The sequence below is a fragment of the Notamacropus eugenii genome, chromosome 2 (assembly GCF_028372415.1).
Source record: "Notamacropus eugenii isolate mMacEug1 chromosome 2, mMacEug1.pri_v2, whole genome shotgun sequence".
Taxonomy (NCBI): domain Eukaryota; kingdom Metazoa; phylum Chordata; class Mammalia; order Diprotodontia; family Macropodidae; genus Notamacropus; species Notamacropus eugenii.
The window spans coordinates 415,079,095-415,105,308 of record NC_092873.1 but is presented as its reverse complement, the minus strand read 5'-3'; the positions used below and the strand labels follow the sequence as shown (position 1 = coordinate 415,105,308).

General features: G+C 40.2%; 2 protein-coding genes across 4 annotated transcripts in view; one reads left to right on the top strand and one right to left on the bottom strand.

Annotated features, from left to right (window-relative positions):
- The window catches only part of DUSP10 (dual specificity phosphatase 10), a 45,750-nt gene extending 25,036 nt beyond the window's left edge, over positions 1–20,714 (bottom strand). The window contains exons 1-2 of one of the 2 annotated variants that reach the window (XM_072647785.1): positions 20,418–20,714; positions 17,365–18,215 (exon numbers count right to left, since the gene is read on the bottom strand). In XM_072647785.1, coding sequence (XP_072503886.1) covers positions 17,365–18,172 — 808 coding nt within the window. In that variant the 5' untranslated portion in view covers positions 18,173–18,215; positions 20,418–20,714. The other variant, XM_072647786.1, reaches the window with a different exon arrangement.
- Positions 20,715–20,734: 20 nt separating this feature from the next.
- On the top strand, positions 20,735–22,518 carry LOC140529255 (uncharacterized). Of its 2 annotated transcripts, none has more exons than XM_072647787.1 (2): positions 20,735–20,882; positions 20,990–22,518. In XM_072647787.1, the coding sequence occupies exon 2, from the start codon at positions 21,507–21,509 to the stop codon at positions 22,482–22,484; it is 978 nt and encodes a 325-aa protein (XP_072503888.1). In that variant the 5' UTR covers positions 20,735–20,882; positions 20,990–21,506; the 3' UTR covers positions 22,485–22,518. The 2 variants fall into 2 exon arrangements, with proteins under 2 accessions (XP_072503888.1, XP_072503889.1); XM_072647788.1 differs by having other exon boundaries at positions 20,740–20,829.
- The last annotated feature ends 3,696 nt before the right edge of the window (positions 22,519–26,214 follow it).

Sequence of the window (26,214 nt, the reverse complement as noted above, 5' to 3'; positions counted from 1 at the left end):
AATTGAACTTGAAATCATAAGACATGAATTCTAGGTGGCAGCTCTGCCACTTACTATGAGGCCTTGAGCAAATCCCTTACCTTCTGAATCATTTATAAAACATAGGTAATGATTTCTGCAATGCCTCCCTCAAAGGTTGAAAGGGGAAGGGGCAAGGGTTTTGTAAATGGGAAAGGGCTATATCAATATGAGCTACCCCATCATTTCTCAGATTCACAAGGCAATGGAGAGGTTCACAAAAGTTCTTTCTCTCTGAGCAGACCCTCTGTGTGTTCTCTTTCACTCAGTTTATGTGAAACTTCTGAAACATCACGTTAACTTCTTCAGAAGGACATTGAGTCTTCAGAATGCCTCTCTGCTTTGGATACCACATCTATCATCCCTCAAAGTCAGATCAAGGAGTGTGGAACCAAAGGACATCCTCCTCTTTTACCTGGCTGCACTACCTTAGGACTTCTCTAACTTCTCCACTCACTCTGCCTGAGGAAACTCATTACTGGGATAACCTCATTAACAGACATCTCCTCAGCCTATTTCATCTCATCACTACCTTCTGCCCTCTTTGATGAAGGATGGGACCATGAACTCCAAATCTCTACTTGGGAAACCCCAGCTCAGACATGTCCTCCTCCCTTACCTGTCTGCACTACCTTGAAACTTTTCTGATTCCTCCACCATGTGCCCCATCCCAGGGCTATCTTCCCCCAACTCCCCTGCTTTCAGCTTCTTTTTAGTCTTTCCCCATTAGATTCTAAGTTCCTTGAGGGCAGGAACTCACAAAAAATGAAAAGGGTTCTTTTTATCCCCAGAGCTTAGCACTGTACCTTGTACACAGTAGGTATTCAATAAATGATTATCAAATATTATTGACATGGGTTAGAATCCCCAATTCCACAATCTGTATGTCCTTAAGAAAGTCTCAGACTCTTTGGGCAGGAGGTAGACTAAATGATCTCTAAAGCCCATCCAGCTCTCATATGTAGTTCAAATAAAGGTAGAATATCTAAAATTAATAATACATTTAATTCTATTTTGAAATGTCTAGCAGACCTTCTAAGATTACCTTCCTTTGACTCTATATGTATCTTACATATGCCTATACATTTACATTGGTATTTCCATTATTATGTACATTTCTTGATGGCAGAGACTGGTTTGTGTGTGTGTGTGTGTGTGTGTGTGTGTGTGTGTGTGTGTGTGTGTGTGTGTGTGTTTTGTCTTTCTTTCCGATGCCTGCTACATGGTAAGTGCTTAACAAATAAATGCCTACTGATTGATTGAGAATCTTGACTTAATTTACGGACAAGAGGTTTTTGTTTTGTTTTGTTTTTAAAACAAGTCTTGTCTCATTTGAAAAGACTCCTTTTGAGTCTTTAAAGCACTTTCAGAGCTGGCCAAACTGCAAAACTTTGTTTAAACACACACACACATACACCCCTCCACTTCCCCCTACCCCATGTACCACATACCATCAGTGAAAGTCAACTTGAACCTAGGAACAAAAAGTTGGGAGGGACCCATTATTTGTTGAAGGAGAAGCTATTTTCTTTCTATCCAAGTCATTCCCTGACATGACTGCTTCTGCTTCTGAATACCAATTATCAACTTTCACTCTTCATGGCAAAGTATGAGCCGACAAAAAGAGTCCTTGCTTTGGAGTCAGGAAACATAGGGCAAAATCCTGGTTTTGGCATTTTCTACCTCTTTGGGACATTGGAAAAATCCAATCACAGGACCTCCCCAAGCTTCAGTTTTCTCATCTGGAAAATGAAAGGTTTCTACTAGACAACCTCAGAGTTTCTTCAAGCTTTAAAAGCTTTGATACTATGAACATATAGCTTCTAAGTTAGGACTCCAAGGCTTAGTCATAGAAAATTTTCTAGCTTACATGTTGGCAGATCAGTGTAGATGAAAAATTTTAAATTATTCTGTTATCTTACAGACAATATTTCTTAATGTTTGTAAAATGTTGTATATATCTTAGCTTATTTGATCCTCATGATAACCTTGAAAGTTAAGTACCACAGATATGATTCCCTTTTTACAAAGAAATTGAGGCTGAGGAGAGGAGGTAACTTGCACATGCTCACACAGCTAATAAATGTCATAGGCAGAATTCACATCCAGTTATCTTCTGACTATATTTTTTTAATCTACCATGCTGCATTTCATTTGTTTGTTCCCCCTTGATACAAATGTATTTAATGGTTTGCCCTGTCTGAACTAATCTGGGATTAGAAATCGAGAGATCTAGCAAATAAAAAGAAAGAAAAAAGGGATAGATGGTTTGTTACTGTTGAGTACTTTTTCAGTCCTGACCCCATTTGGAGTTTTCTTGGCAAAGATACCGGAATGGCTTATGATTTGCTTCTCCAGCTCATTTTACAGATAGGGAAACTGAGGCAAACAGGGTTAAGTGACTTGCCCAAGGTCACACAGCTAGTAAGTATATGAGGCTGTATCTGAACTCAGGTTCTCCTGTCTCCAGGCACAGTGCTCTATCCATTGCACCATATAGTTGCTCTAGGCTTTTCACTGATCAGATTTATACTATCAAGAAATATAAGACAGGCATTTTAAACTTTGAGTACACTCGGTGGCACAGTGGATACAGGGCTGGATCTGGATTCAGAAAGACCTAAATTCAAACTCAGGCTCACACATGTGTGACCCTGGGCAAGTCACTTGGCCTCTATTTACCTCAGTTTCCTCATCTGTAAAATACAGATAATAATAGCTCCTGCCTCCCAGGGTTGTTGTAAGGATCAAATGATTAAACATATATAAAAATGCCTCAAAAACCTCAAAGTGCTAGATAAAAGCTAGCTATTGGCTACTATTATTAAACAAAGAAAATTCGTTTTGAGGTTTTAGGCCTCAGGAGCCTAAGTAGCCTAGATAGTAATTGTCTAAGGTTTCCTAAGATTATATCCCTTTCACATCATAGCATTTCTTCACACAGAGTTATCTAATCAAACTAGTGGAGACGATGAGCTTTTCTAGGCCTCTTAAAAATACCCATCAAGGACACACAGATTATGCTCTCCTCTTTCCCCTGCACCCGCCAATCATGGGGGGAAGAGCTAGAAAAAACCTAGCATGATCTTGTCCAGTCTCCTGGTTTTATAGGCAAGAATCTGAGCTCCAGAGAATGTAAGTTGTCTGTCCAAAAGTCATGAAGTGGTAAAATGTGGTACAGTGACAATTTGAATCCAGCTCTTATTTCAAATCCAGCCAGTAATCTCCACAGTAAGGAGTTTATCATTTTCTCAGTGTCATCAAGATCACTATCTAACAATGAGTACCATGAATGCTTTAGGTACAAAGAGGAGGAAATATGCTTCTTTGTATCTAATGAGAAAAGTATTCAATAGCCCATAAAGGTAGGTTAAGAAAATACTAAGCCACCTAGTAAGCACTTGGGCAATGCATCCTGACTGGGTATGTTGTAGCAAAATCTGCTGGTTTTAAAATAACTCAGGTTTACCAGCCAAGCGATTTCTCACTTATGAACTCTTGAGAGGGAAAGACAAGCTTAAATCAAACCTAGAGTATGCCTTTCCCTTTCCCTCCCCACTACACCGGTATTTCCATTTTTTCTGTGGTGTTTTAGAACAATTCACTGAACTTATAAATGTACAAGGAGAATAACAAGCTGCAGAATGGCTAAACCTTTGACATTTTTTCTAAACAATTCATAGTTTCAGCCTCTTCTACATCTTGGGCCAATGAGTTTCATTTATTCACTACCCACTGTGCAAATATATACTTCTGCTTATTTTACCCTAAAATTCTCTTTCCTGCATAAATTGGTGCCTCCTAGCTCCCAGCCCCTATCATACCATTAAAGAGATCATAGGCTATAGTCATGTCACCCCTTCTAAGGTGAATAGTCTTCAGATGTTTTTAAGGATGATCGTCATTACTGTAGATCCATCACCTTGATTTCTCTACATCACTAAGGGAAGTTAGTAACACCTAACCTTTATGAATGACATCAGAAGAGATTATCATCTCCTTTTCATGAAATTTCATAAAACAACAGAGTTGGAAAGGGGCCTTAACAGCCCCATAACTAGGGAAGAAAAAGAAAATGTAGAGCCAAGATTCAAAGCCACCTCTTCCATCTCCAAATCCAATATTCTTTCTGCAGCACCACAGAGCCACTTTTATATTGTGTCTAGATTTTCTATGGCCTTTCCACTAAAACACTGATTATAAAACACCAATGTATACAGCACAGTGACAAACACACTGGGGGAGATACAAAATTTAGGTAAGATATGCCTCTCCCATACCACTGAGGATGCCCTCCATTCCAGTCTCTACTGCTTCTGATATATGTTCAAAGAATTCAGGTAATCTCTCTACAATCTCTCCTTCACTTCATTGCCAGAGTAACTTTGTTAATACACTCCTTTAATCATGTCAGTCTTCAAATCTAAAACTTTCTTTGGCTCTCCACTGTCTCCCGAATTAAATTCCTAGGGTCCTAACAATCAACCCACCTTACCAGTTTTAACACACTACTCCTCACCACATACTCTATGTTCCAGGCACTTAGACTGGAACTTCTCCCTATTTTATCATCCTGTCTTCTGTGATGGAGACTTGGCTTACTCTACATGCACACTCCCTTCCCTACCCCCAACCATGCCTAGAAAGTATTTCCCTGTTACTGGTCCCCATTTCATCAGTAAAATGTCCCTAGCTTTCTTTAACGACCACCTTCACTACCTTCTCTTTATGAAGCCTTCCCAGATCCCCTAATCTGATTAATGGTAAACTCTTAGTCCCAAACACTTTTTATGGTACTTTTTCTGGGTCTTTCCTTTGCAATTCCTTATACGATGGCAATTTGAATACATCTCTTTTACTACTACAACCCTAATTCCAATGAAATCTTGGTTTATTTTCCAGCCATCTTTCTCTTCCCAGCTTCTAGTAGAGTACTTTGCCTGAAATCAACCTTCAATTAATCCAGTGTTCAGGTGACATTGAGAAATTGCAGTGAATAGTGGCAATAAATAAATTCACGATGACAATGAAACCCACGAGGTTAATTAGGACTGGAGCAGCCAACTGTAGTATTGGAGGCAATATTGTTAGTATTCTACCACTGGGCAGGTAGGTGGTGCAGTGGGTAGAGTACTAGGCTTGGAGCTAGGAAGATTTATCTTCCCAAGTTCAAATCTGGCCTCAGATACTTATTAACTGTGTTATCATGGGCAAGTCACTTAACCTCATTTACTGCCTTAGTTTCTTCATCTGTATAATGAGCTTGAGAAGGAAATGGCAAATCACTCCAGTGTTTTTGCCAAGAAAGCCCCAAATGGGGTCATGAAGAGTTGGAAGAAACTGAAAAATGACTGAACAATAACAAAATTCCCCTCCCTGAGGGTCCTTTACCATTTATCAATTGCCCACCTCTCTCCGTCTCTTTTCTTCCATCTCTCCTACTTATGGTCTAGATTTGCCCATAGCAACAAATAGCAGGGTTTGGCTGAGCAACAGATTGCAATGCCAATGAGGCTGAAGAACCTGTGGGTAGAAAATATAGAACTGTGCTGCCAAAGGAAGCATGTGTATGTGGGAAGAGATTCAGGGACATCTTATACAAGATATACCAGTATCCAAGACATTTTTAAAAGAAGTCTTCAAATAAAAGGTTACCAAGTCAGGTACATATGTTAGAGAAGATTCTTGTCCAAGTTACAACCCTGAGAAAGACCTACCGTTGTTCAGGTAAAAGGTTGTACTAGGGCACCTCTGTTCTAAGATTACATATGACCGTGAGGAGGACCTACCTGTGTTGAGGAATTTATAGAAGTATATCAATAAGAAATCACACAGGATGAGAGGGCATAGATAAGCTGTAGCCTCTCAGTGAACAGAGTGCTCATGTCAATGAGATTAGAGACTCATTAAAGAATCCAAACACGCAAAATAAAATGGGGACTGTTTTCTTCATGCTATGGTATAAAATAATATGAACTCAAATTATAGGAGATATTTAATTTATTCATTGGAACTGTCCCATATCAGTTATGTGACCACGGGAAAGCCTATCAACCTGAGTCTCAATATTGCTATCTATAACACACATATGTGTTGGGGAGAAGGTTTTTAATAAAAGCTGTAGTGCACATGCCTATGTCCACAGGGCAGGTGAAGGCATGAAATGAGACAATCTACAAATATTAAGTGTCTCCTTGTGCCAAGTACTGTGCTAGGTGGTAAGCACACAAAAAGAAAAGCAAAACAATCCTTGCCCTGCAAAAATTATTACAAGACATATGTGCATACAGGCACATACAAAATCGCTAAAATATTTAATTTTGGTGAAAGACATTAGTTCCTTGGTGTTGGAAAGGGAAGAATCAGAAAAGGCTTCACATAGAACATGGTTAGGGACTCCAAAGGCAGAATGAAGGCAAAATACATTCTAGGTATGGGGGACAACCCATGCCAAGACGTAGAGATGGGAGAGAAAGGGTCATGTGTGAGGACAGTAAGGAAGTCACTTACGCTGGATCATAGTGTATATGAAGGGTGATAGCAATTAATAATGCTGAATAGGTAGGATGGGAATCAGTTGTTAATAGCTTTAAATGCCAAGCAGGAATATTTAAAACTAGAGTTAATAGGATTGAATATGGGATTGATGTGGTCAGTTGGAAAGAGACCTAGATTTAGAAGCAAAGGGCCTGGGTTCAAAGTTTTGCTTTACTATTTATTAACTATAACACTTTCTCCACCTGTGAGTTGAAGGGATTGGACTACATAACCTCCAAAGTACCACCCAAGTCTAGATCTAAAATGAGCAAAACAAATAAAGAACAAAATAATGTATAGTTTTAAAAGAATCAGAGGGGATTTTGCTTCTTAAATTCCAGTTTCTTAAGTTTCCTGAACCTCACCATAAATATAATAATTAAAAGCCCTGCAAAATAAATGCAGAGCTTTTGACCACTCCTAAGAGCCCATCCACATTGTCAGAAGGATAGCATGGAATGATAGCTTTTATCTATAATAATGCAAGGAATATACATATTTCTTTAACTGAGATTTCAAATAAAGAAATTCCCCATTGCGAGCAAACAGTGACTTGGCTTGCCAAGTTCTAAGTAATGAAAGATGAGGCAGACATGAAAGAATGATGGCCAGAATCTTCTCCTGAGTTCTAGATTAAGGAAGGCTGTCAGGCACCTGGAGAAATCTGAAGACAGACCTGAGAACATGGGAAGCAAATATACTAATGAGAGTCCCAAAAAGGAAAAAGAAAAATGAATGAGTAGATTAAAACTTCACTAATTCAGAGTTGTTGTGGAGATAAAAAAAGCAAATGCAAATAACAGAAGGTTTTAAAATGAAGGTGATAGTAATTGTTATATTTCTGCTTTATTTTTAAAACTAGCAAGTTAAATCATGAAATCATGATTCAACTCCCTCCTTTTCAGATGAGGAAAACTGAGGACAAAGGACATTGTCACTTGCCTAAGGTCAAACAAGCAATCAGTATCAGAGGCAAAATTTAAATTAGAATCCTCTGACTCCAGAGCCAGTATACTCTTTCCACACCTTATGGCCATTTCCCTGAGATCAAAAGTCACCTGTAATTAGAACATTAACTATAAATAAGGCTAGTAACAGGTTTTGTTTTTTATCTTGCTTAGTAACCACCTCACCCTTGTCTCTGTAATCATATTCACAGAAATGTTTCTGTGAGACCTCTTCTTACAGATGGTCTATGTGAATAATCAAAAATTCTGAATGAGGCCAAATAATAAACTTTCACTATACCACACAACGGATTTATTGATGCTCTTTCTTGACCAGAGATCAAGCCTTCAACTTGAAGCATCTGAAGTTTTACTTTAGTACAATGAGTAGTAAAGAAAAAACGCATTAATTTCTGAAGGTGTAAGCACAGAATAAGGACATGCTTCTTAAAAGGGAAGATAAAAACTCTATGCAAACATGAACCTCAGAGGACAGCATCATATCCAGGTCATGACCCACTTCTGAAATAAGATCAGTATAGACTCGATGCTAGGGGGAACAAAAAAAAAAAGAAAGAGAGAGCAAACAGGAACATAATGACATCTTTTGATTGTGGGTCTCCAAGGAAGAAGTATAACAGGTCAGTGACATTCCAACAAAAATAATGACCCAAGTTAAAATTCAGAACTGAAAGGGGAGGGGCAACTAACCCTAATTCAACTCACCAATGTTTAAGCAGCCCTAGACTCCATCTAAAACAAGGAGCTAGAGGTACACCACAAAGATAAAAAAAGATGGAAGCCCTGTTCTCAGGGAACTTATCTACTACTATAACTAAGATGTGCACATGAATAACTAATACAAAATAGAAGGTGATAAACCTGCTCTCATAGAATGGGAAAATACAATTTCCAATTAGGGAGAAGGGAAGTAAAATTCAGAAAAGGCTTCGTGAAATAGGTAGCATTTGAACTGGGTGTAAAAAAAAGGATGTACAGGTTCGAAATTGACAGAGATTGGTGTGAGGAAAGGAGAACAGTAAAGAATGGTGCTTAATATATTTTAAAGCTTGCCTCTCCAGTATTTGAGAAAATGGGACTGCAGTCAAAGTACAGTCAAAATACAGAGAATAGTGTGAATCCTCCTTTATGAAACATACTGTGTGAAGAGGAGAAGCCTAAGATAAAGGTTGTAAAAAGCAAGCTGGTACAGATTGTATAGGACCAGTCAAATCCCAGTTTGAAAAGTTCAGACTATTTTCAGCAGGTGATAGGAAACCATTCAAAGGCTTTGAGCATGAAGTGAAATCACCAATGTCACTATGCTTTTAAGGTGATTAAAGTAAAAAACTGGATTAGAGAAGGAAGAAATATGGCACAGGGAGTTGACTTAAAGAAACTATTTTCAATTAATCCAGCTAGTTGTTGGATTCCTGATAACTGGACAAGGTTCACAGCAATGGGAATAAAAAAGAAGGGAGAGAATGTTAGAATTGAAAGAAAACTCAAAAGTCTGCTGATTCAACTTATATCTGAACAGTATTTCCTTTCACATTATCACCAATATGTGAGGTCATCCAAGCAGTACCTGAAGACCTCTGACAAGAGGGGGGAAATGTACTACTGTCCCAGGAAGCCCATTCCACATATGAATAGCTCAAATTCTTAGGAAGTTATATTTACATGGAACCTCAACCTGCATCACAACCATTTCCATACAATGCTCCTAGTCCTCTGGGCCCAGGTAGAACAATCTTGTGACAATTTTTCAAGCTGAGAATCATGTGTTTACTCTCCCCATCATATTCTATCGACCAGGATTAAGTCTCCATTTCTCCATGGCATCATCCTGAGATAGCATGGTGTCTAATCCTCCAACACATTTTTGATATGAAATCTTTCCTGGTCCCCTCAATGGCCGGTGCCCTCCCTCATAAGCTACCTTGAATTGAAAAACTTTATTATCCCTACATTTAATCTTCATATACCTATATATGTTCATTTTGTGTCTTCTATTACAATATAGATTCCTTGCAAGTAGGTATTGTTTCATTATTTTATTTGCAACTCCAGCACCTTGCACAGTACCTGACATATAGTTGAGGCCTAATAAATGCTTTCTGATCAGTATGATTGATCCTAGTTACCTCTCTCTTGATGCTATTTGGTAGATATGTTGTAGTAAAATGGAAAGGCTCTATCAATCAAAAGGATGTGGAAAGTAAAGGGAGAAAAGGCTTCAAGCATAGTTAATTGGGAGAATGTTGGTTCCTTTAACACAAATAAGGTAATTAACAAGAAGAATAAGTATGCGCATGTGTGCATGTGTGTGCGCATGTATGTGTGTGTGTGTGTATGTGTGTGTGTGTGTGTGTGTGTGTGTGTGTGTAGGGGTGTGGGTGTGGGTGTGTGTGTGTAGGCGGGGGTGTGGGTGTGGGTTAACTTCTGTTTTGGACATGCCAGATTTGCAATTCCAGAGTTTCAAGTACTGCGGTGGGGAAGCGAGGAGGAAGAGGAGAAGAGACAAAGACAAAAACAGAAAGATGGAGAAAGAGGCAGATATATACAGAAAGACAGGGAGAGAGATAAATGTAGGTGTCATTTTCATCATATGTAATGACTAAGGGAGACAGTTCAGAAAGAGAGATGCCCAAGGGAGATGACCAATTTGACCTTAGGAGAATAGCTATCATCTTAACTGCTCTAAAGTAGGTTGCAAGTAGTCAACAAGTATCTGTTCTTCATATGAGCCTGTACTAACTTTGTACTTTTGAGACTTTATGCTCTCAACATTACTACTGAGAAAGCCTTATCAAAGTGCCTTGGGCACCAGCCAGGCATTTATATTCCTATCTTACACATTTTACAGCTTCTTCTCATTCTATGAAAAAACTTAATATCCTTGCAGACAAGGGTCAGATTGATTGTGGATTGCCAGTGAAATCTACAAATAACCCTACTGATTAATAATGAATTTGAATCTAGATCTGTTCAATTGATCTTTTAGTTGGGACTTGAAAAGTCTACTGAAATGCAAACAACAATACACCTTTAATACCCACCACCCCCTCTTACCCCACCAAAATTTTAAGCGCCATTCCTGATGCAAGAATTCAAGGAACAAAATGGCAGAGATGATCTCCCAGAAGGTTAAAATACTTAGCCCAAGCCCAACAAGCTTTATATATAAAATCTCTGTGGACAGTTAGGAAATCCCAAAATGCAATGGTCTGAAGAGAGTACAGCATCTGCAAATAGTCTAAAGTGCAACCCTTTCCACAGAGCAGTATTCCAGCATATTTCCCACTTGTATGTCACCTTGGAGTTCCAGACCCCCCAAAATAGCACATATATAAAGAGCCTTAAGAAAGCTGCGTAGTTGGTAAGAACCAAATGGTATGTGAAATAAAATACTGTACTCAAGAAACTAGCTCCAGGAACCTTCACAAACCTGCAAAATTCTGGCAGAAGATAAGGAATGCCACTAACCTAGCATCTACCCTAGGCTAATAAATCACTTCTTCTCCTCTGAAGTCATGTGCTTTGTCCTGTTAAAGGAAATGATTCATTACCTAGCAAAACCTATGCTGGACTTCCATGACTGTTTTGTGTTTGCCTGGAGGACCCAAAGGTCTTTGCACCAGGCTGGTAATGTTTTCCTCAAAATCTTCCTCCCTTTGTATATCCTACATAAGCAGAGAAGAAAATCAAGTGTATTGTTTTACCTGGATAATTCACCGCTTCCTTAATTTGAATTAGCAAACTGCTGTTGCGTTCAGAAGCAATTTTGGCAGGTAATGCGTTAAGCTAAACCAAAAGCTGTCCATTTGCCATTAGCAGGGGCTGGGGAATGAGGAGAGCTAGTGTTTACTCAGTGGTTCCCATCTATCTCACTATATCTTAGCTTTCCTCCTACCTTCCTAGCTTAGATGTAGGTCTATAGTCCTCCAATATATCTCCAACCCTGTGGAGGAAGACAGGGAGTGAGGTAGGGCTATAGTAGTTGCCTGATCATTCTTCCCCATGGACCAAAAGATACCCCAAGCTCCAAGTATCTTAAACTTGAAAGAAAAGAAAGTACTTTAAAAATTAAGTAATCTTTGCCTTTCAATCACTTTCAAATCATTCTCCCTTTCTTCATGACTCCCATACAAACACATAAGTGGCCTCAATTAGAGTACTATTTCACTCTAAGGAACAAGTAATTCCTGAAGAAAATGAGAAATATTAGATCCAAATTCCAATTAAATTCCAATTTTCATGTACATCTGGATAAGTCCCCAATTTTTATAAGCGAAAGTGAGGATCCTAGAAATTAATGAAGGTTTGCTGAAAATAGTATCAAGCCAGGACACAGATTCTTCCCATATTCATTCTGGGGTGAAAATAATACTGGAGAAAAGTAAAAAAAAAAAAAAAAAAAAATCTCCAAGTGAAGTCAGTATTTAATTATGATTTAATATATATCTAATCCAAAAAAAAATCTCAAAAAAACAAAATCAAGACAAAACAAAACAAAACAAAAAGTTACAAAACAAACTAGAGTTGCTAGGAGAAGAGGTACTAACTCACTTCCAAAGGTCTTAGAATGACAAGGCAGTATCTCCCAAGGAAAGAAGTAGTCCCTAAAAGGTTGGATGATTGTGTAAAAGGTTGGAAGAACAGGTGAAAAGGGAACAGCCTCTTCCTTAGTTCTCGCGGGGAGAGAAAAAAAACAGAGCTAGTTTGTCAGTTTAAACCTAAAGAAAGTGAGATGCTAAAAACCATCAACAAGGTGTAACTCAGCAAGTAGCAGGATATATTCCAGTTATAAAAGATATCAAATGCAGGCTAGTCTCTTGCCTCATGATCCAAATTAAACAAAGTTCTCATTTCTTTCAACCTTCATAATACTACATGCATTCTTTCTGCTCTCAATTCATTCTTCCTCCCCGCAACTTTGGTAGTTGGACTACAAGTGTGTGTGTGTGCATGTGCACGTGCATGCGCATGCACGTTTTTCCTAAAGCACAAACCAAAAATATACCAGCCTGACAAAGGGCCAGAAAAGAAAAGCTTTATAGTCTTATACTCTCATTATTTAGCCGTGTGACATCAGCTGGATGGATTTATAACCACATTTTTTACAAATCCCATTATAAATAAATAATTCTAAGATATGCCCAAATCACTCAGGCCCCTTGGCCCACCAACATGCTTTTGTAATTACTTGAAGCTCCAACTGTATGCTACTTAAATTAGTTAGCAGTCACTCAGTTATTTTTAGGTCATAGCAACGAGTTCATACACACATACACATACACACGCACACACACACACACACACACACACACACACACACACACCTCCCCAGCAAAGTATTTTCTCTCCTTTGGAACAAGAGCCAGATGTATTTTAACTATCCCCTTTTACTTCTGTTAGATCAGCCTGGCATGTTCAGAGCACATCTGGAGGAGAAGATAAGAATTTTAAAAGTAAGAAACTTTACAAAAGGAAGAGCATTTTCTGTTGTCCTTTTTTGTTTGTTTGTTTCTTGTTTTTTTTAGATCTTCCTAATATTTTTATGAGGTAAGGAAGTGGTATTTGAATCCCTGACAAGTCAAATTCAGGAAAATTGGGATATTTTCATGGTAACTTCTTCCTTTAATGGCTAAAGCCATAGGGTCACCTTTAGGTCAGCCTTTAGGGTCACCAAACTCCTAAATGTCTTTGTAAAGCTCTCTTTTTGGTACCTCTTTTTACTGTAGAAACACTCATCATATGTAACTCATGTCCGAGGAGGCACCATGGAGGCTTTTCTAAAAAAAATGGTTTGGACTTGGTGTCATAGAATTCCTTCATGTACAAACTTCCTAGGGTCTCTTTCATACCTCTCTCTCCCCACTTTTCCCTTTTTCTCCATAGTCCAATAAAATACTTCAGGTCCCTTGACAGACCTATCAGACAGCGGAGTAATCAATTCCCAGTTTGAAAGAGGGCAAGGAGGAATACAGGAGCTGTGAAACATGGACATTGAAAGAGAAGATTCCAAAGAGGCATTTTTAAAAATCGCTCCAAGTCCTCCTACTCTCCTTAAAGACAGGAGAGTTTTCCAGTATGTCTGATATCTTGCCAACTACAATGGGGGTTCCTCAGTTTAAAAAGAGATTTTTTTTTTTAAAAGCAATATGAGTAAACTCGTTCTATTCTTCAGACTTTTTTTTGTTTTAAGAAAAATAAAGGCATTGCTTTTTACTCCTTAAGTTGGTAAATGTTCCTATGAATCCTGCTTTGTTAAGAAAAAGGAGGGGCCTTCTAAACACGACAGAAAGTTAAAACACTCCTTTATTTAACCCTTGGAGATTCATAGAAACAGCTAACAGAGACCTAGTTCTGTGTTCTCAGGGCTCTCCTGCCTTCACCAGGATTCAGTTAAACCATATTAGAAATTTTCTGTTCTCACAAGGGCTGAATAGGCACTCTCTATCTCTCTTTGTTTCTGTCTCTCTGTCTCTGTCTCTGTCTCTCTCTCTATATATATAAATATATAGATAGATATGTATAGATATACACATATACACATCTCTATACATACATATATACATATTCTACATACAAATATATGTGTGTAGAAATGTATATATGTGTATATACATATACACATAATGCATAACATATAATATATAATGCATATATGTTTCATTCTCTCCAGGTAGAAAAGCAGCCCAGATATGATGTCATTTGCTTCCCTGAAAAAGATGAGAACCAAATGCAGTTTCAGACATAGGTCACTAACCAGTGAGACTGTAAAGTAGAACGGTAACCTAATCCCAAGGGCTCCAGCTTCTCTGATCAGTTTCTTCCCAACCTGACACTGCCTTACTAAAATGGTAACAGAGTAGCTTCTCACTTGACAGGCAGCGCCAAAAATGGAGAACATGGCGCTGAAACAGGGGGACATAAAACTTGGACAGAGAGGGTAGCAACCAGTGTTTACAAACATAAAACTGAGGATCAGATGGGCTGGCCATAAATTAGACTGGATTACATGGAGCAAGAGAAATCTCTCAAAATAAATGAAAGAAGATTTAGAGACTCTATCGTATGGTATATTTTAACCCATCCAACATACTCCCTATGCTTAACTTCTTGACCCTAACCCCACCCCCAAACTACTCTGCCAAAAAAAGAAAAGAAGAATTACCTCCTTCAAAATGGCAGCACTGCTACTCTACATAATAAAATCTTCGACCACCAAAGGGCTGGCTTTTCTAAATCCAAACCCTGTGAACAGCAATGGCAAATTAACATGCTTGACCTCAAGCAAGAACACTTCAGAAGAATCTCTAGGTAAAATAGTTGACTGTTATTTTAAGAAATTTCCACCTTTTCTTTGGTGTCAAGGATACATAAAGAAATTCATTTCTTACCCACTCTATATACCCCCAAAGAACTGTGAATATCCTCAAAATGAATTCTTTCCCTTGATCAGTCTTATTATCAACCCAATTTCAGACCAGGTCCATGAAGAAATAATCTTCCTTATGTTCTCTCCCAAAAAAAAAAAGATAAGATGCTCCTAATATCCCTTCCCTCTCTATGTTATAGATTTAACCCAAGTCCACAAGATATCTAAAGAAAAAGCCACATATAAGCCAACCTCTACCGCCGCACGTCTTCTAAGCCCGACTGTAGCTGCTTCTCCCCAATCTGAAAATGTCTGGCCCTGAGCAGGACCCAACCAGGGCGCCCAGTGGTGAAGTAAGCAATGGGTCCCGCCCCACTGAGGAAGTCTCACTATCTCATCACTGAGGAACAAGGCCAGGCTGCCCACAGTCTCAGAAGCATAGAAAGACAATAAGGCCTCAGGGTAACCCTCAGGGTTGCACTAGTAGGATTCATTGCCCATGATTTATAACCTACATCCATAGCCAACCACAGCTCACTGCAGAGCAGAGGACGGTTTCTACAACTCTTCCTAATTACCAGCATGATTCAGTTCCAGGGGTTATCAGAATTTGGTTCATTTATTCCCTTCCTTGGTTAAGAATCCCCAAATAGACATGCTTAAGGGCCTAGCCTATAGAAGAAAAAAGAGAAGATCATTAGGCAGATGATGACTGTTCTCTTCCCTCCCCAAGATCCCAAAAGGTTGTTGAGGAAACATGAAGTTCCTTTACTCCCTAAGCGTTTGTTTGTGTGTGTATGTATATACATATATGTACATACACATACATATATACACATATATGCATGCATGTATGTGATATATATATATTAAAACATGTCATAAGAAATTTTAAAATGGACATAATTACAAGTCCATGACAGCTAGAGAAGTAGAAAGTTTAGCCTTACAACGCCATTGTGAAAAACATCATTTTCATTGATTCCCATCATAATCTACCAGATCTAAGAAAAATGAGACTTTCCAGGTGGCTACAAGCAATGAGAGTAAACTAGGGGTTTTGTGGGGGGGGGGGGGGGGGGGAGGTATGTAAGAAGAAGAAGAACTGGAAAGAAAAGAAAAGAACTTTATTTTCCCCAGTTAATAGAAGATATATGAGGGCAGGAGTGGAAATGGAAGAGAATGGCAAATGAGAAACTATATCCAACTAGACATGCAAAAAAGACCCAATTTGCTCTAGCAAAATGAGCACTGGTGATTTGCATAAGCAGATCACCAATCAACAGACCCACCACCTTTGGTCAACATACTTGTAGAGGCTGGTTACAAGTAAGAGCTCTAACATCTATCAACATACAATTGAAGTGAGGCAGGAACACTATCTTTTCCTCCATGAGCAAGGTAGAAAAAGAATGTACAGAGTGCAACAAGGACACAGAATGACATAAAGGAGATTAAGTTTAATTTAAGCATCATCTAAGTGCTGACTTGGTAATGAAAGCAATTGGGAGAATATTCAGCAGTCTTAGGGGCAATGGAAAGCCTGGTGCTTTACCTTAAAGTAATCTAAAGCAAGGTGTCATGGGACACCAGAACAATCCTTGTGGGGAATAGTATTACCCTGGTTGTGAACAGCTCCAGGGACCTCAAGCTTCTTGACTTTCCAGTATTGATGAGCTAAGGGTGCTATGGAGAAACAATCCACTTTTTCACATCTAGGAAAGAACTAAAATGAGACAGAACCATATCATTGTAACCATATCATATCCCTTTAAAGCTTTAGTAAAGATATGGGCATATTTTAAGAAATTATTTGTAAAGGAGCTTTTCTAGACTACAATGAAATGTAGGGAAAAGCTAAAAAGCTGTTTTATGTTTAAACCATTTTCTCCAAAGCAGATAAAACATACTGAGGTGGGACAGTGATGGGGAGAAAGCCATCCTTCAGACAGAGGTATTCGTTTCAAAACTTGACATTGCTTTATTGTTGTTAATTTCCTCCTCCAGCTCCATGTCCAATAACATGTCAGAAATGATGTGAAGATTCTCATAACACCACCACCACTCCCCGCATCTTACATCAGGATTTCATTTTCTAGTTTATAAGTGCTTTCATATACATTAGTTCATTTTATCCTTACAACTGCTTTTAACAAGTAAACAGGGTAGTCATTATATATCAGTTTTGGAGATAGAGAAACAGAAACCTAGAGATGCTAAGCAACTCCCTTCCCCAAATCACACAAGTAACTAGTAGCAGAGTTGGAACCAGAACCCAAGGTCCCTGGATTTTAATGTAGTACTCCTGGAGGAAAGAAAGTAAAGAGGATAGCAAGGTTTGAAAGTATTGAGTTTTCTTGGAGAGGGATAGAACTGGTGTTAAGTCCAAAAGGAAAAAATAAAACAAAAGCAAAAACACAGCAGATTCCCAAAAGGAATAGGTAAAGGGTGAGGGGTGGGGAAGAGATCAAGTACCTTTCAAAACCAGAGGCTCTTTGCCTTCTCTCTTCAGTGACTCTAGGACTATGTGAAGTGGTTGGGAAGGCATCACCCGGCTAGGTTCATTGGTATTCTCATCATAAACTATGATTTCTTTGGAAAAGATCCTCTTGAAAGAGTCCTTGCCTTCCCTACAGGAGATCAAGTCCAAGACTGTGATCTTGCCTTGTTGTAATCTCCTCCTGCTGATTTTATCAGAACAGTTAATATGGACAGCCCCCTGGATGTGACTCTTATTGTATTCCATGAAAGGTCTGCAGTCAATGATGACAGGACCCTGGCTCTGTTGGTGACTTTTGCTACATTTGGTCATCTTCTTTGCCAAGTCGTTGGGGTAGATTATTTTGATGCTGGCTAGTGGCTTGGGGGTCCCCAACATGGGGCTGCTCACTCCACTTGATGGACTTAAAGAACCAAGATTTTCATTGTTGTTGACCATCTGGTTGGCAGGACAGACAGTAGAGGTTCCTATGTTGGTGGAAGTGCCGGCAGCGATGGCTTGGGTCTGGGCCTGATTGTCCTTGTCGTAAGTTGCCACAGTGCAGCAGCTGGCACTGCTGCATCCACAATTGAGGGAGCGGGCAGAGCAGGTGGATGAGGGCATATACGTCAGATTCGCAGCCTTTAGAGACACAACGGTGGTGGCAATCACAGCTACGTGGTTATCACTGATAGAAGAAGCAGATTCAAGGTAGCTAGAGTCTAAACAAAGGTTGAGATCCTGAGGTCGGACTGGCCTAGATAGTGCCACTACTACCCTGTCGTCTAAAGGAGATGGAGGCATGAGGAGGCTGAAAACTGGCAATTCAAGAAGAACTCAAGATAGTCTGCAAAGAAGGGGGAAAAAAAAGAAAAGTCACATGACACAAAAGAGGTCACAAATGCAGGCTGTTGCATGCCTCAATCTGGGAAAGAAGACTTGCCATTATATCCTTCCTAAGGAAAGTCACCCTTAGTGTCTTTTACCATGCAAGTCTCAAAGACTTCAGTTCCTTCACATGTATGCAAAAGAGAATGCAAACCAAATTGGCCCAAGCCTAGTCTGGCATTCCACACTTAAGGGCAAATATACAGCCCATACAAATAGAATGAACTCTGTCTTTCAGGATTTAGGCTACCAAAAGTAAAATAAAACAAAAAATTGAGTCCAAGAGTAGGAATTTAAAAAGCACAAAGAATCACCCAAATCAGAGGGCTAGATGGAATCTCCTGGGGTTATCTAATCCCTGCCCTCCTCTGGGAGGCAGAAGTATACTTGAACTGTTTGAGAAATATAACTGTCTACTATTGCAGGCTCTCCTCTATTTCCTTTGCCCACTGCAAAGGAAAAGAAAAAGATGGTCAAAACTACTGGCACAGATCATAGGAATATACCGCTAGGTAGGTCTGGATAGGATTGTCAACTTTCTTCAAGTCAAAATGAAAGAAGCCTTAGAGAAACCTTGTTACTAACCTTGTATATTTAATACATCCAAAACTGCCAAATGTACTACATATCCCCCAAAAAGTACAATACAATACATGTTTCTATCACTCGCCTGAACATAAATCTGGATTTTCTAATTTTCACTACCACTAGACTAGTGTGGCACTAAAACAAAACCCCAAAGTCAGGCCTGGAAATCCTAACTCTGGTGGATCCATCACCTCCTAGTTCCCCTGCCCTCATCCAGCCCCCTTGATTCCTTCTTCAGTTCTTTCTCTTCTCCTCTGCCTGGCATCCTCCACCCCCAACCTCCAAACACAAAGGAGATGGCTCAGCAGTAGACCAGAATGTAGAAAGCCTTAGTAGTAAACATTATATCCTACCACTATCTATATATTTTTTTAACTTTAGATCATCTAAAGATTTCCTAAAAAGATTTCCCCATTTTGAAAAATGTTATTTTAAACAGCAGTTATATGTTAGCAAAATTGGCTCTGCTTTGAAGACACACAGTAGTATGTCTGCAAAGAGTCCGGGTCCTTCCTGTTTGATGGAATATCAGCTCTGTACAACCCAGACACACTGATTCTCTCCCCCCCTTTATTAAGGCACATGCATGGAAAAGAAGCCAAATTCCAAACAGAAATGGCTCACCAAAACGAACTTTAAAGCCTATTTATAGTGGAGAAATGTCGTCTTATGTACAATAATCAGAATTCCCATAAAGAAAAATGAAATGTCACAGTACCAAATCAAAGCATGTATACACACACGCACACACAGACACCACAGACAATATCTTACAGAGACTCTGATTAAGATTTCCTTTACCCACCTTTAGATGTCAGCAAAGGATCCACACTCCCCCTACTCCCCTATGGTGTATTTGAAAAATGAGTACTATTTGAGAATGCAATAGAACTGTTACATGTCATCAGGAAGCATAAAAGTATTGTATTACCTGACAAGATTTGTCCAGGCATCAATAGACTTCCCTTCCGGAAAGACAGAATAAATGTGTACACACACACACACACACCTACTCCCTACGTTCACATATAGTGCGTGGATGCACGGGGCATCTCACACACGCACATAGTATATCAAAGATATCTGCATCTCTGCAGCAAAGGGTCGTACATAATTTCCATGAAACCTAGCACTCCAAATCTACTAAAGATGTATGGGGAAGCTTCCCCATCCCACCCCACTACAGACACTGCCAGAAAGGGGCTAGAATGGAAATGAAGTGATTAGATGATTTTTTTAAACAGCGCCTTCTCCCTCCACTCAACATCACTACAATCTCTGCACCCCCCCGCCCCAGTCACTCACACACCTCAGAAGAACCCGCGCGCCTTAGACTCTTAGAACTGTCGCAAAGCCCCCGACAAACCTCGGTTTTCTTCTCCCAAACCCAAGTGGACTGCATAGAGTGGAAGCGCACAGAGTAGCGTATCCACCAGCCCAAAGCCCTCTAACCTTACCTTGTTTTCCCCCCAAAAAGGAGAGTATCGCATCGCACACACACAAACACATCTCTATCCCACACCTCCACTCCTCTCCTCTCCTCCTAGGCGTGTAGGCGGCGACTTCCACTTACTTTATAAATAAGTATATCCCTCTACCATTTGGCGCTTCACTGTAGCTATCGATTTGTACATTAAACCCCCATTCACTTAGCTTCATTGATCTCCAGCTGCAACATAGTTACTTTCTCTTTTGCTACACTGTAAATGTAAGGTTCGTAGGGGGCTGGCCAAGCGCAGACGGACAAGTGTCTAGGCCAATAGGCTCTAGGTGAAACCCAAATGCCACCTCACAGCAGTCAGCAGCCAATGGGTGTCGGGAGGGGGCGGAGTCGGGGGCGTGGACCTGTCTCTTTAAGGAGGGTTCATCCGACGCTGCTTCGGGTCCTCTATGTTATAACACGGGCGGTGATGTCATTGGCAGCCAATCAAAAACTTAAAAGAGCCTGCCGGAGCTGGAGAGGAGCAGCTGCTCTCTATTTACATGTAAACTGAACCAGTAGGATGCAGTTAACCCGTTCTTGGGCTGAATTGTCAATGTACTGTACTTTCCACTTGGGCTAAATGTCTCTTTCCACTTGAAAAGGCCTTTCTCTCTGGTAGAGACGGTACCAACGTATCTTTAAAATTTCTATTTTCTTTTCAGGTAAAAGAAGTCCCCGAATGAGTAACTTTCTGAATACTTTAAAGGAGAAAAGACTCGCCTTCCCGGATTGAAGGAGGCTCTGTCTAAGTCCTTGGTTTTACTCAAGATTGTGATGTTCCCTAGCCAAAATTCTTGAAATCACGGCAGTCCTCAGGACTGAAGATGGATTTAAAAACCCTGTGAACCTAGTCCCGGTCCCCTCCGACTCAGGTGATATTTGCAGTCAAGTCTAAGAAGGTAAGCCTCAAGGGTGGATTATCTTTCTGCCTCTCCCACCCTCAGTATCTCGGAGCTGGTCATTTGAGAAGCAAAGAGACTTTGGGATTCTGAAGCGTCTCTCCTTCGGAGGAAAGGCTATCTGCTAGCTACTAAGTCCGCACCTTCTTCCACTGGTTCCCTCTCGTGCCATCTGGCAAAAGATGAGAAGTTTCCACTTGTCCAATCCCTGAGAGTTCAGCCTAAGCATCACTCAGCATCCTGTGTTGGCCAGAGTCCGAGCCCCGCTCCGCTTTGCCTAATGCCACTTCCCTCCAGACTCCCGTACTGTCACCTACCAGCAGTGCATTTATCGAAGCGACAACTGCAGCTGGCGCCCGACGATCGAAAAAAGAGAGAGTCTCATGGCACCAATACTAGATACGCTATTCTCCAGGATTTACCTAGTAGTTCCCCGGTCACACCCCCACCTTCCCCGCTGCCACTGGAGGAACTAGAGCCACGACGCTGGGCCAGGTCCAGAGCGCGGCATCCTTCAGGTAAAAAGAAGTCCAAAGATGGGAGAGTGGGCGATGGCTGCCTTTGGAGCCGAGCCGTTTCCCCAGGACGTTGCTGGGCACAAGTTCCGGGTGCCAGCTCGAGCATACCGGTGACAATTCGTTATCTAAAGTATAAACCGAAGGAACCCCGACAGCTTTGGTTTTGCAGGTGCCCATCAGTCCCTTCTCCCAGCACGAGGGCCCCATCTCGAATTTTGGACTTTGGGGATCGTGGAAATTCGTCTAAACGCACCCGGTGGTTCTGTGCGTCGGTGCCCCCTTACTTCCCCAGCCAGTGTAGGAACTCCAAGGCGGGTGGCATCTCTTTTAAGGTTTCACAACCGTCATGCAAGACCCCTGGAGAAAGGAAAAAGGAAAAACCAGAGCGGCATGTAAACCAAGGGGAAAAGAAGAGGAAGCAGAATGTAATTAATAAAACTGAATTTGGCCCACAGATCCTTGGGGAGCTGGAGTCTTCCGTCCCAACTCATTTGACTTATAGATTTCGAGAGCTTCCAAGGAAAATGAGATCTGCAGGCAGCCCCAGCCCCGTCTTTGAGAGATGTAGGTGGGCTGAAGAAAAGAATTTCTTTAAATCAACCCAGAAAGACGGTGGGAAAAGTGCCCAGAAGCCTGAAAGGAAGAGTGGAGGCTCAAAAAAGTTTCAGCAGCATACAAGTACCCCAAGAAATGAGACGTTTATCCTATCTAGGAGAAGTGGAGCGGGAAAAGTAAAATAATTGCAGTGGAGAAATACAATATGAGTCTTTTGAATGGTTTGCTGTGTGGAGTCACAGTTTAGTTTCACAGCCAAATAATCTTCCTCAGTGGCAGTTATACTCATGTAATTGCCTTAAGTGCATACAGAAGATATCACATTGTAGCCAGGGCCAGCTGCAGAAGACAGATGCTCTTAAAGGTTGATCCTTTCAGGGCTAGCTCCTCTCTCTGTCTCTGTCTCTCTCTCTGTCTCTCTGTCTCTGTCTCTGTCTCTCTCTGTCTCTGTCTCTCTGTCTGTCTCTCTGTCTGTCTCTCTGTCTGTCTCTCTCTGTCTCTGTCTCTCTCTCTCTCTCTCTCTCTGTCTCTCTCTGTCTCTGTCTCTCTCTCTGTCTCTGTCTCTCTCTCTGTCTCTCTGTCTCTGTCTCTGTCTCTATCTCTGTCTCTCTGTCTCTCTCTCTCTCTCTCTCTCTCTCTCTCTCTCTCTCTCTCTCTCTCTCTCTCTTTTGCAAAGGGATAAGTCTAGGAGTGAATGCAAAGAGAAAATTACTCCTTTCCATATAGGTATTTTTTTTTAATGTAACAAATACCACTAAGGGTAAGCTGAAAAGGAATGAAAAGAATTTGTGGAGCACCACTTCCCACTATCCCTCCCCCTCAATACATACATACATAAACATTAATTTAATTCACAGAGTGATATGTACCTTTGAAAAAATGCTGCTAAGACATGGCCAGAAAAGTTGAATGCAGAGCAAATCAGAACAGGGCCTTACTGACTTTCTGCCCTGTCAGAGCTGTCAGTTTGGTTGACAAGGTTTGCTGTTTGCTAGCCTTCCCTTCCCAATGTAGCTGTGTATACTGATGAACCAGAGACAGAATGTATCATGATGAAGGAGGAGAGGAAGGGGAGAAGAAGGGGGAGAATGCCTCTAGGATTTTGGTACTTCAGTTTTTAGCAATCACATGTTCTTTGTACTTTTCAAAGTTGATACCAATGCCTCAGTTTCCTCAACTGTGAAAGGGTAAAAAGTCATCTAGCTCAGCCCCTTCATTTTGAGGGGAGAAAATTTGCCCAGAGAGGCAAATGTGGTTTACCCATACTCTCACAGGTAATAAGTGTCGAGGCTGGGACTCCCAAGTTCCTGCTACTTTTCAAATGCAACTTTCCAGGGGTAGAGAACCTATAGTCTTGAGGCCATATGTGGCCCTCTAGGTCCCCAAGTACAGCTTTTTTAGTGAATCCAAACTTCACAGAACAAATACCCTTAATAAAATTATTTAATCCTTAAAACTTGTAAAACTTGGACTCAGTCAAAAGGCTCCACCTGAGGACCTAGAAGGCCACATGTAGCCTTAAGGAGGAAGGTTCCCCATCCCCACTAACTTCTCTAGATGAAGAGCTGGAAGAGGTACTAAAGAGCACCTGACCTAATCTCCTTTTTTTTACAGATGAAGAAAATGAGGACTTGAAAAATCAGATAAATTGTCTAAGGTCATATGTAGTAAATTATAGAGTCTGCGTTTGAATCCAAGCCCTCTAGCTCCAAATCTAGCATTCTTCCCACTCTATCATATTTCTCTGAGTCTCAATGGCATCATCGGTAAGGAAGGGATGATAATAATTACTACTCCCTATTGTAAAGGATTTTTGTGATGATTGAGTGAGATAATGTATATAAAAAGACTTTGTAAAGCCTTCCCTGTTACAATTAAAATGGACATAATTGTTCTCGTCCTGTCACATGAGATTCTTATGGGATTATTATGGGAATAAAAGGAGAAAAAGTAGAAGTGCTACTCCTTTGACGAAGGAAAAATTCCCATCTACAAATGCAAGGTATCTTAAAAAGAGTTCTATTCCTGCAGGCTTCAAGAAACACTGCTGAGAAGTCCTTATGAGACTTATGTGGAAGGAAGGAAACAAGGGTTTATTAAGTGCCTATTATGTGCCACGCCCTTTGCAAATATTATCTCATTTGATCCTCAAAACAACCCTGGGAGATAGGTGCTACTATTATCCCCATTTTGTAGTTGAGGAAACTGAGGCAGACAGAAGTTAAATGACTTGCCCCAGGATCACACAATTAGCAGGTGTCTGAGATTACATTTGAATTCAGATCACCCTGAGACTCTAGGTTCAGTCCTCTCTACTGCACCACCTAGCTATCTCTAGGCAGAGCTATATCAGATTTTTCCTATTAGTCTCCCTAACAGAACCCAAATAAACCAGAGATTTCTGCAGTAATAGAAAGGCATTTAGTAGAAAAGAAAAATACATTTCAAATAATAGTTTGACTTAGATTCAAAAAGATGATTAGTCTATTTTCTTTTCTTTCTTAAGTACTAGCAGGTTGTAATCAAGCTAATAGTTTGGGAAAGGGCATTTATACTCATCTTTATCAAATCTGACTACATAGTTCTGAAAAAGTACATTAATACATATCAGATATTTATCAAACATCCTCTCAATTAGATAGTTTGAACTCAATTTAAAGTATAGTAGATAGGTTTCTTTCCAGAAGGAGATTTATTGAATCACTCCCCTTCTCAAGCTTCAGTTGTACAAGAGGTGACTTTGTCCCTATTTTTGAATCATAAATGTGGAAATCCTATCTGAAATACTGTCCTGGCTGTTTATATTTTTAGTAGCAGCCAGCCAATGGCTATGTACCTGACTTGGGTATAAATAAGGATTAAAATCTTCATTGCACTGGTAATTCTCAATGTTCAATTTTGCTCCTAAAGTTAAAAAAAAAAAAAAAAGAGGCAGGAGAATCTGAACCTTATTTGGCTTTAGGTTTTTTGTGGCATGACTCCCCACATTTGTTCATCAAAAGCATCATTTTAAAAATCAGTAAAGCTTTTAGGTGTTTTTTTGTTGTGCTAAGTACCACAAAAAGCCAGTTAGGGTGCCAGGATTCTTACCTTCTAGGAGCTTATGACTGGCAAGTAACAACAGCATGGACTGACAAAAAATAAATAGAAAACACTGCACAAATATATCAGATAAAGACCTTTTCTCATGAAATGAAATATAAAATGAAGTATGGCATAATGTATAGAGTCCTGGGCTCAACCCAGAAAGACCTGATTCTACTGCTATCCCCGGCAATCAATAAATCACTTAACCAAAGAGGTTCTCCTAACTATATATCACACACCTGTGTCCAAACCCAGTAAACTCCAGTGGCCTGTTGTCATTTCTAGGATCAAATGTAAAATCCTCTGTCTGGCATTTGAACCTCTTCACAACATGGTCCCTTTCTACCTGTCCAGTCTCATTGACTCTCCCTTTCATGAACTCCATTGTCCAACCACACCAGCCTACTGTTTCTCAAACACTGACGAATTGTCACCAAGCCTTTCCAGGTCTGGAATGCTCCTCCCATCTTCACCTTTTGGAGTCCCTGGCTTCTATCAATAGTCATTTCAAGAGGGCTAAGCATTGGGAATACAAAGACAAAGCAAAAACATGTCCTGCCCTCAAGAAACTTACATTTGAATAGGGGAAGACTATATATACAAAGACATTTACATTTAAAGAGATTGACACATATAAGATAATTTAGTAGATGGAAGGTAAACGTGGAAGGGAAGGCACTGGGGAATCTCCCCTCCCCACAAAGGTCGCACCTGAATTCTGAGTGTTTTTTCATAGTATTTTTTCCCCAATTATATGTAAAGACAAATGTTAACATTCATTTAAAAATTTTTTGAGTTCCAAATTTTTTCTCTCTTATGTTCCCCCCT

What these genes read in the sequence shown, in the direction of transcription:
- LOC140529255 (XM_072647787.1), top strand. Translation starts at nt 21,507, where the DNA reads ATGCCACTTCCCTCCAGACTCCCGTACTGTCACCTACCAGCAGTGCAT.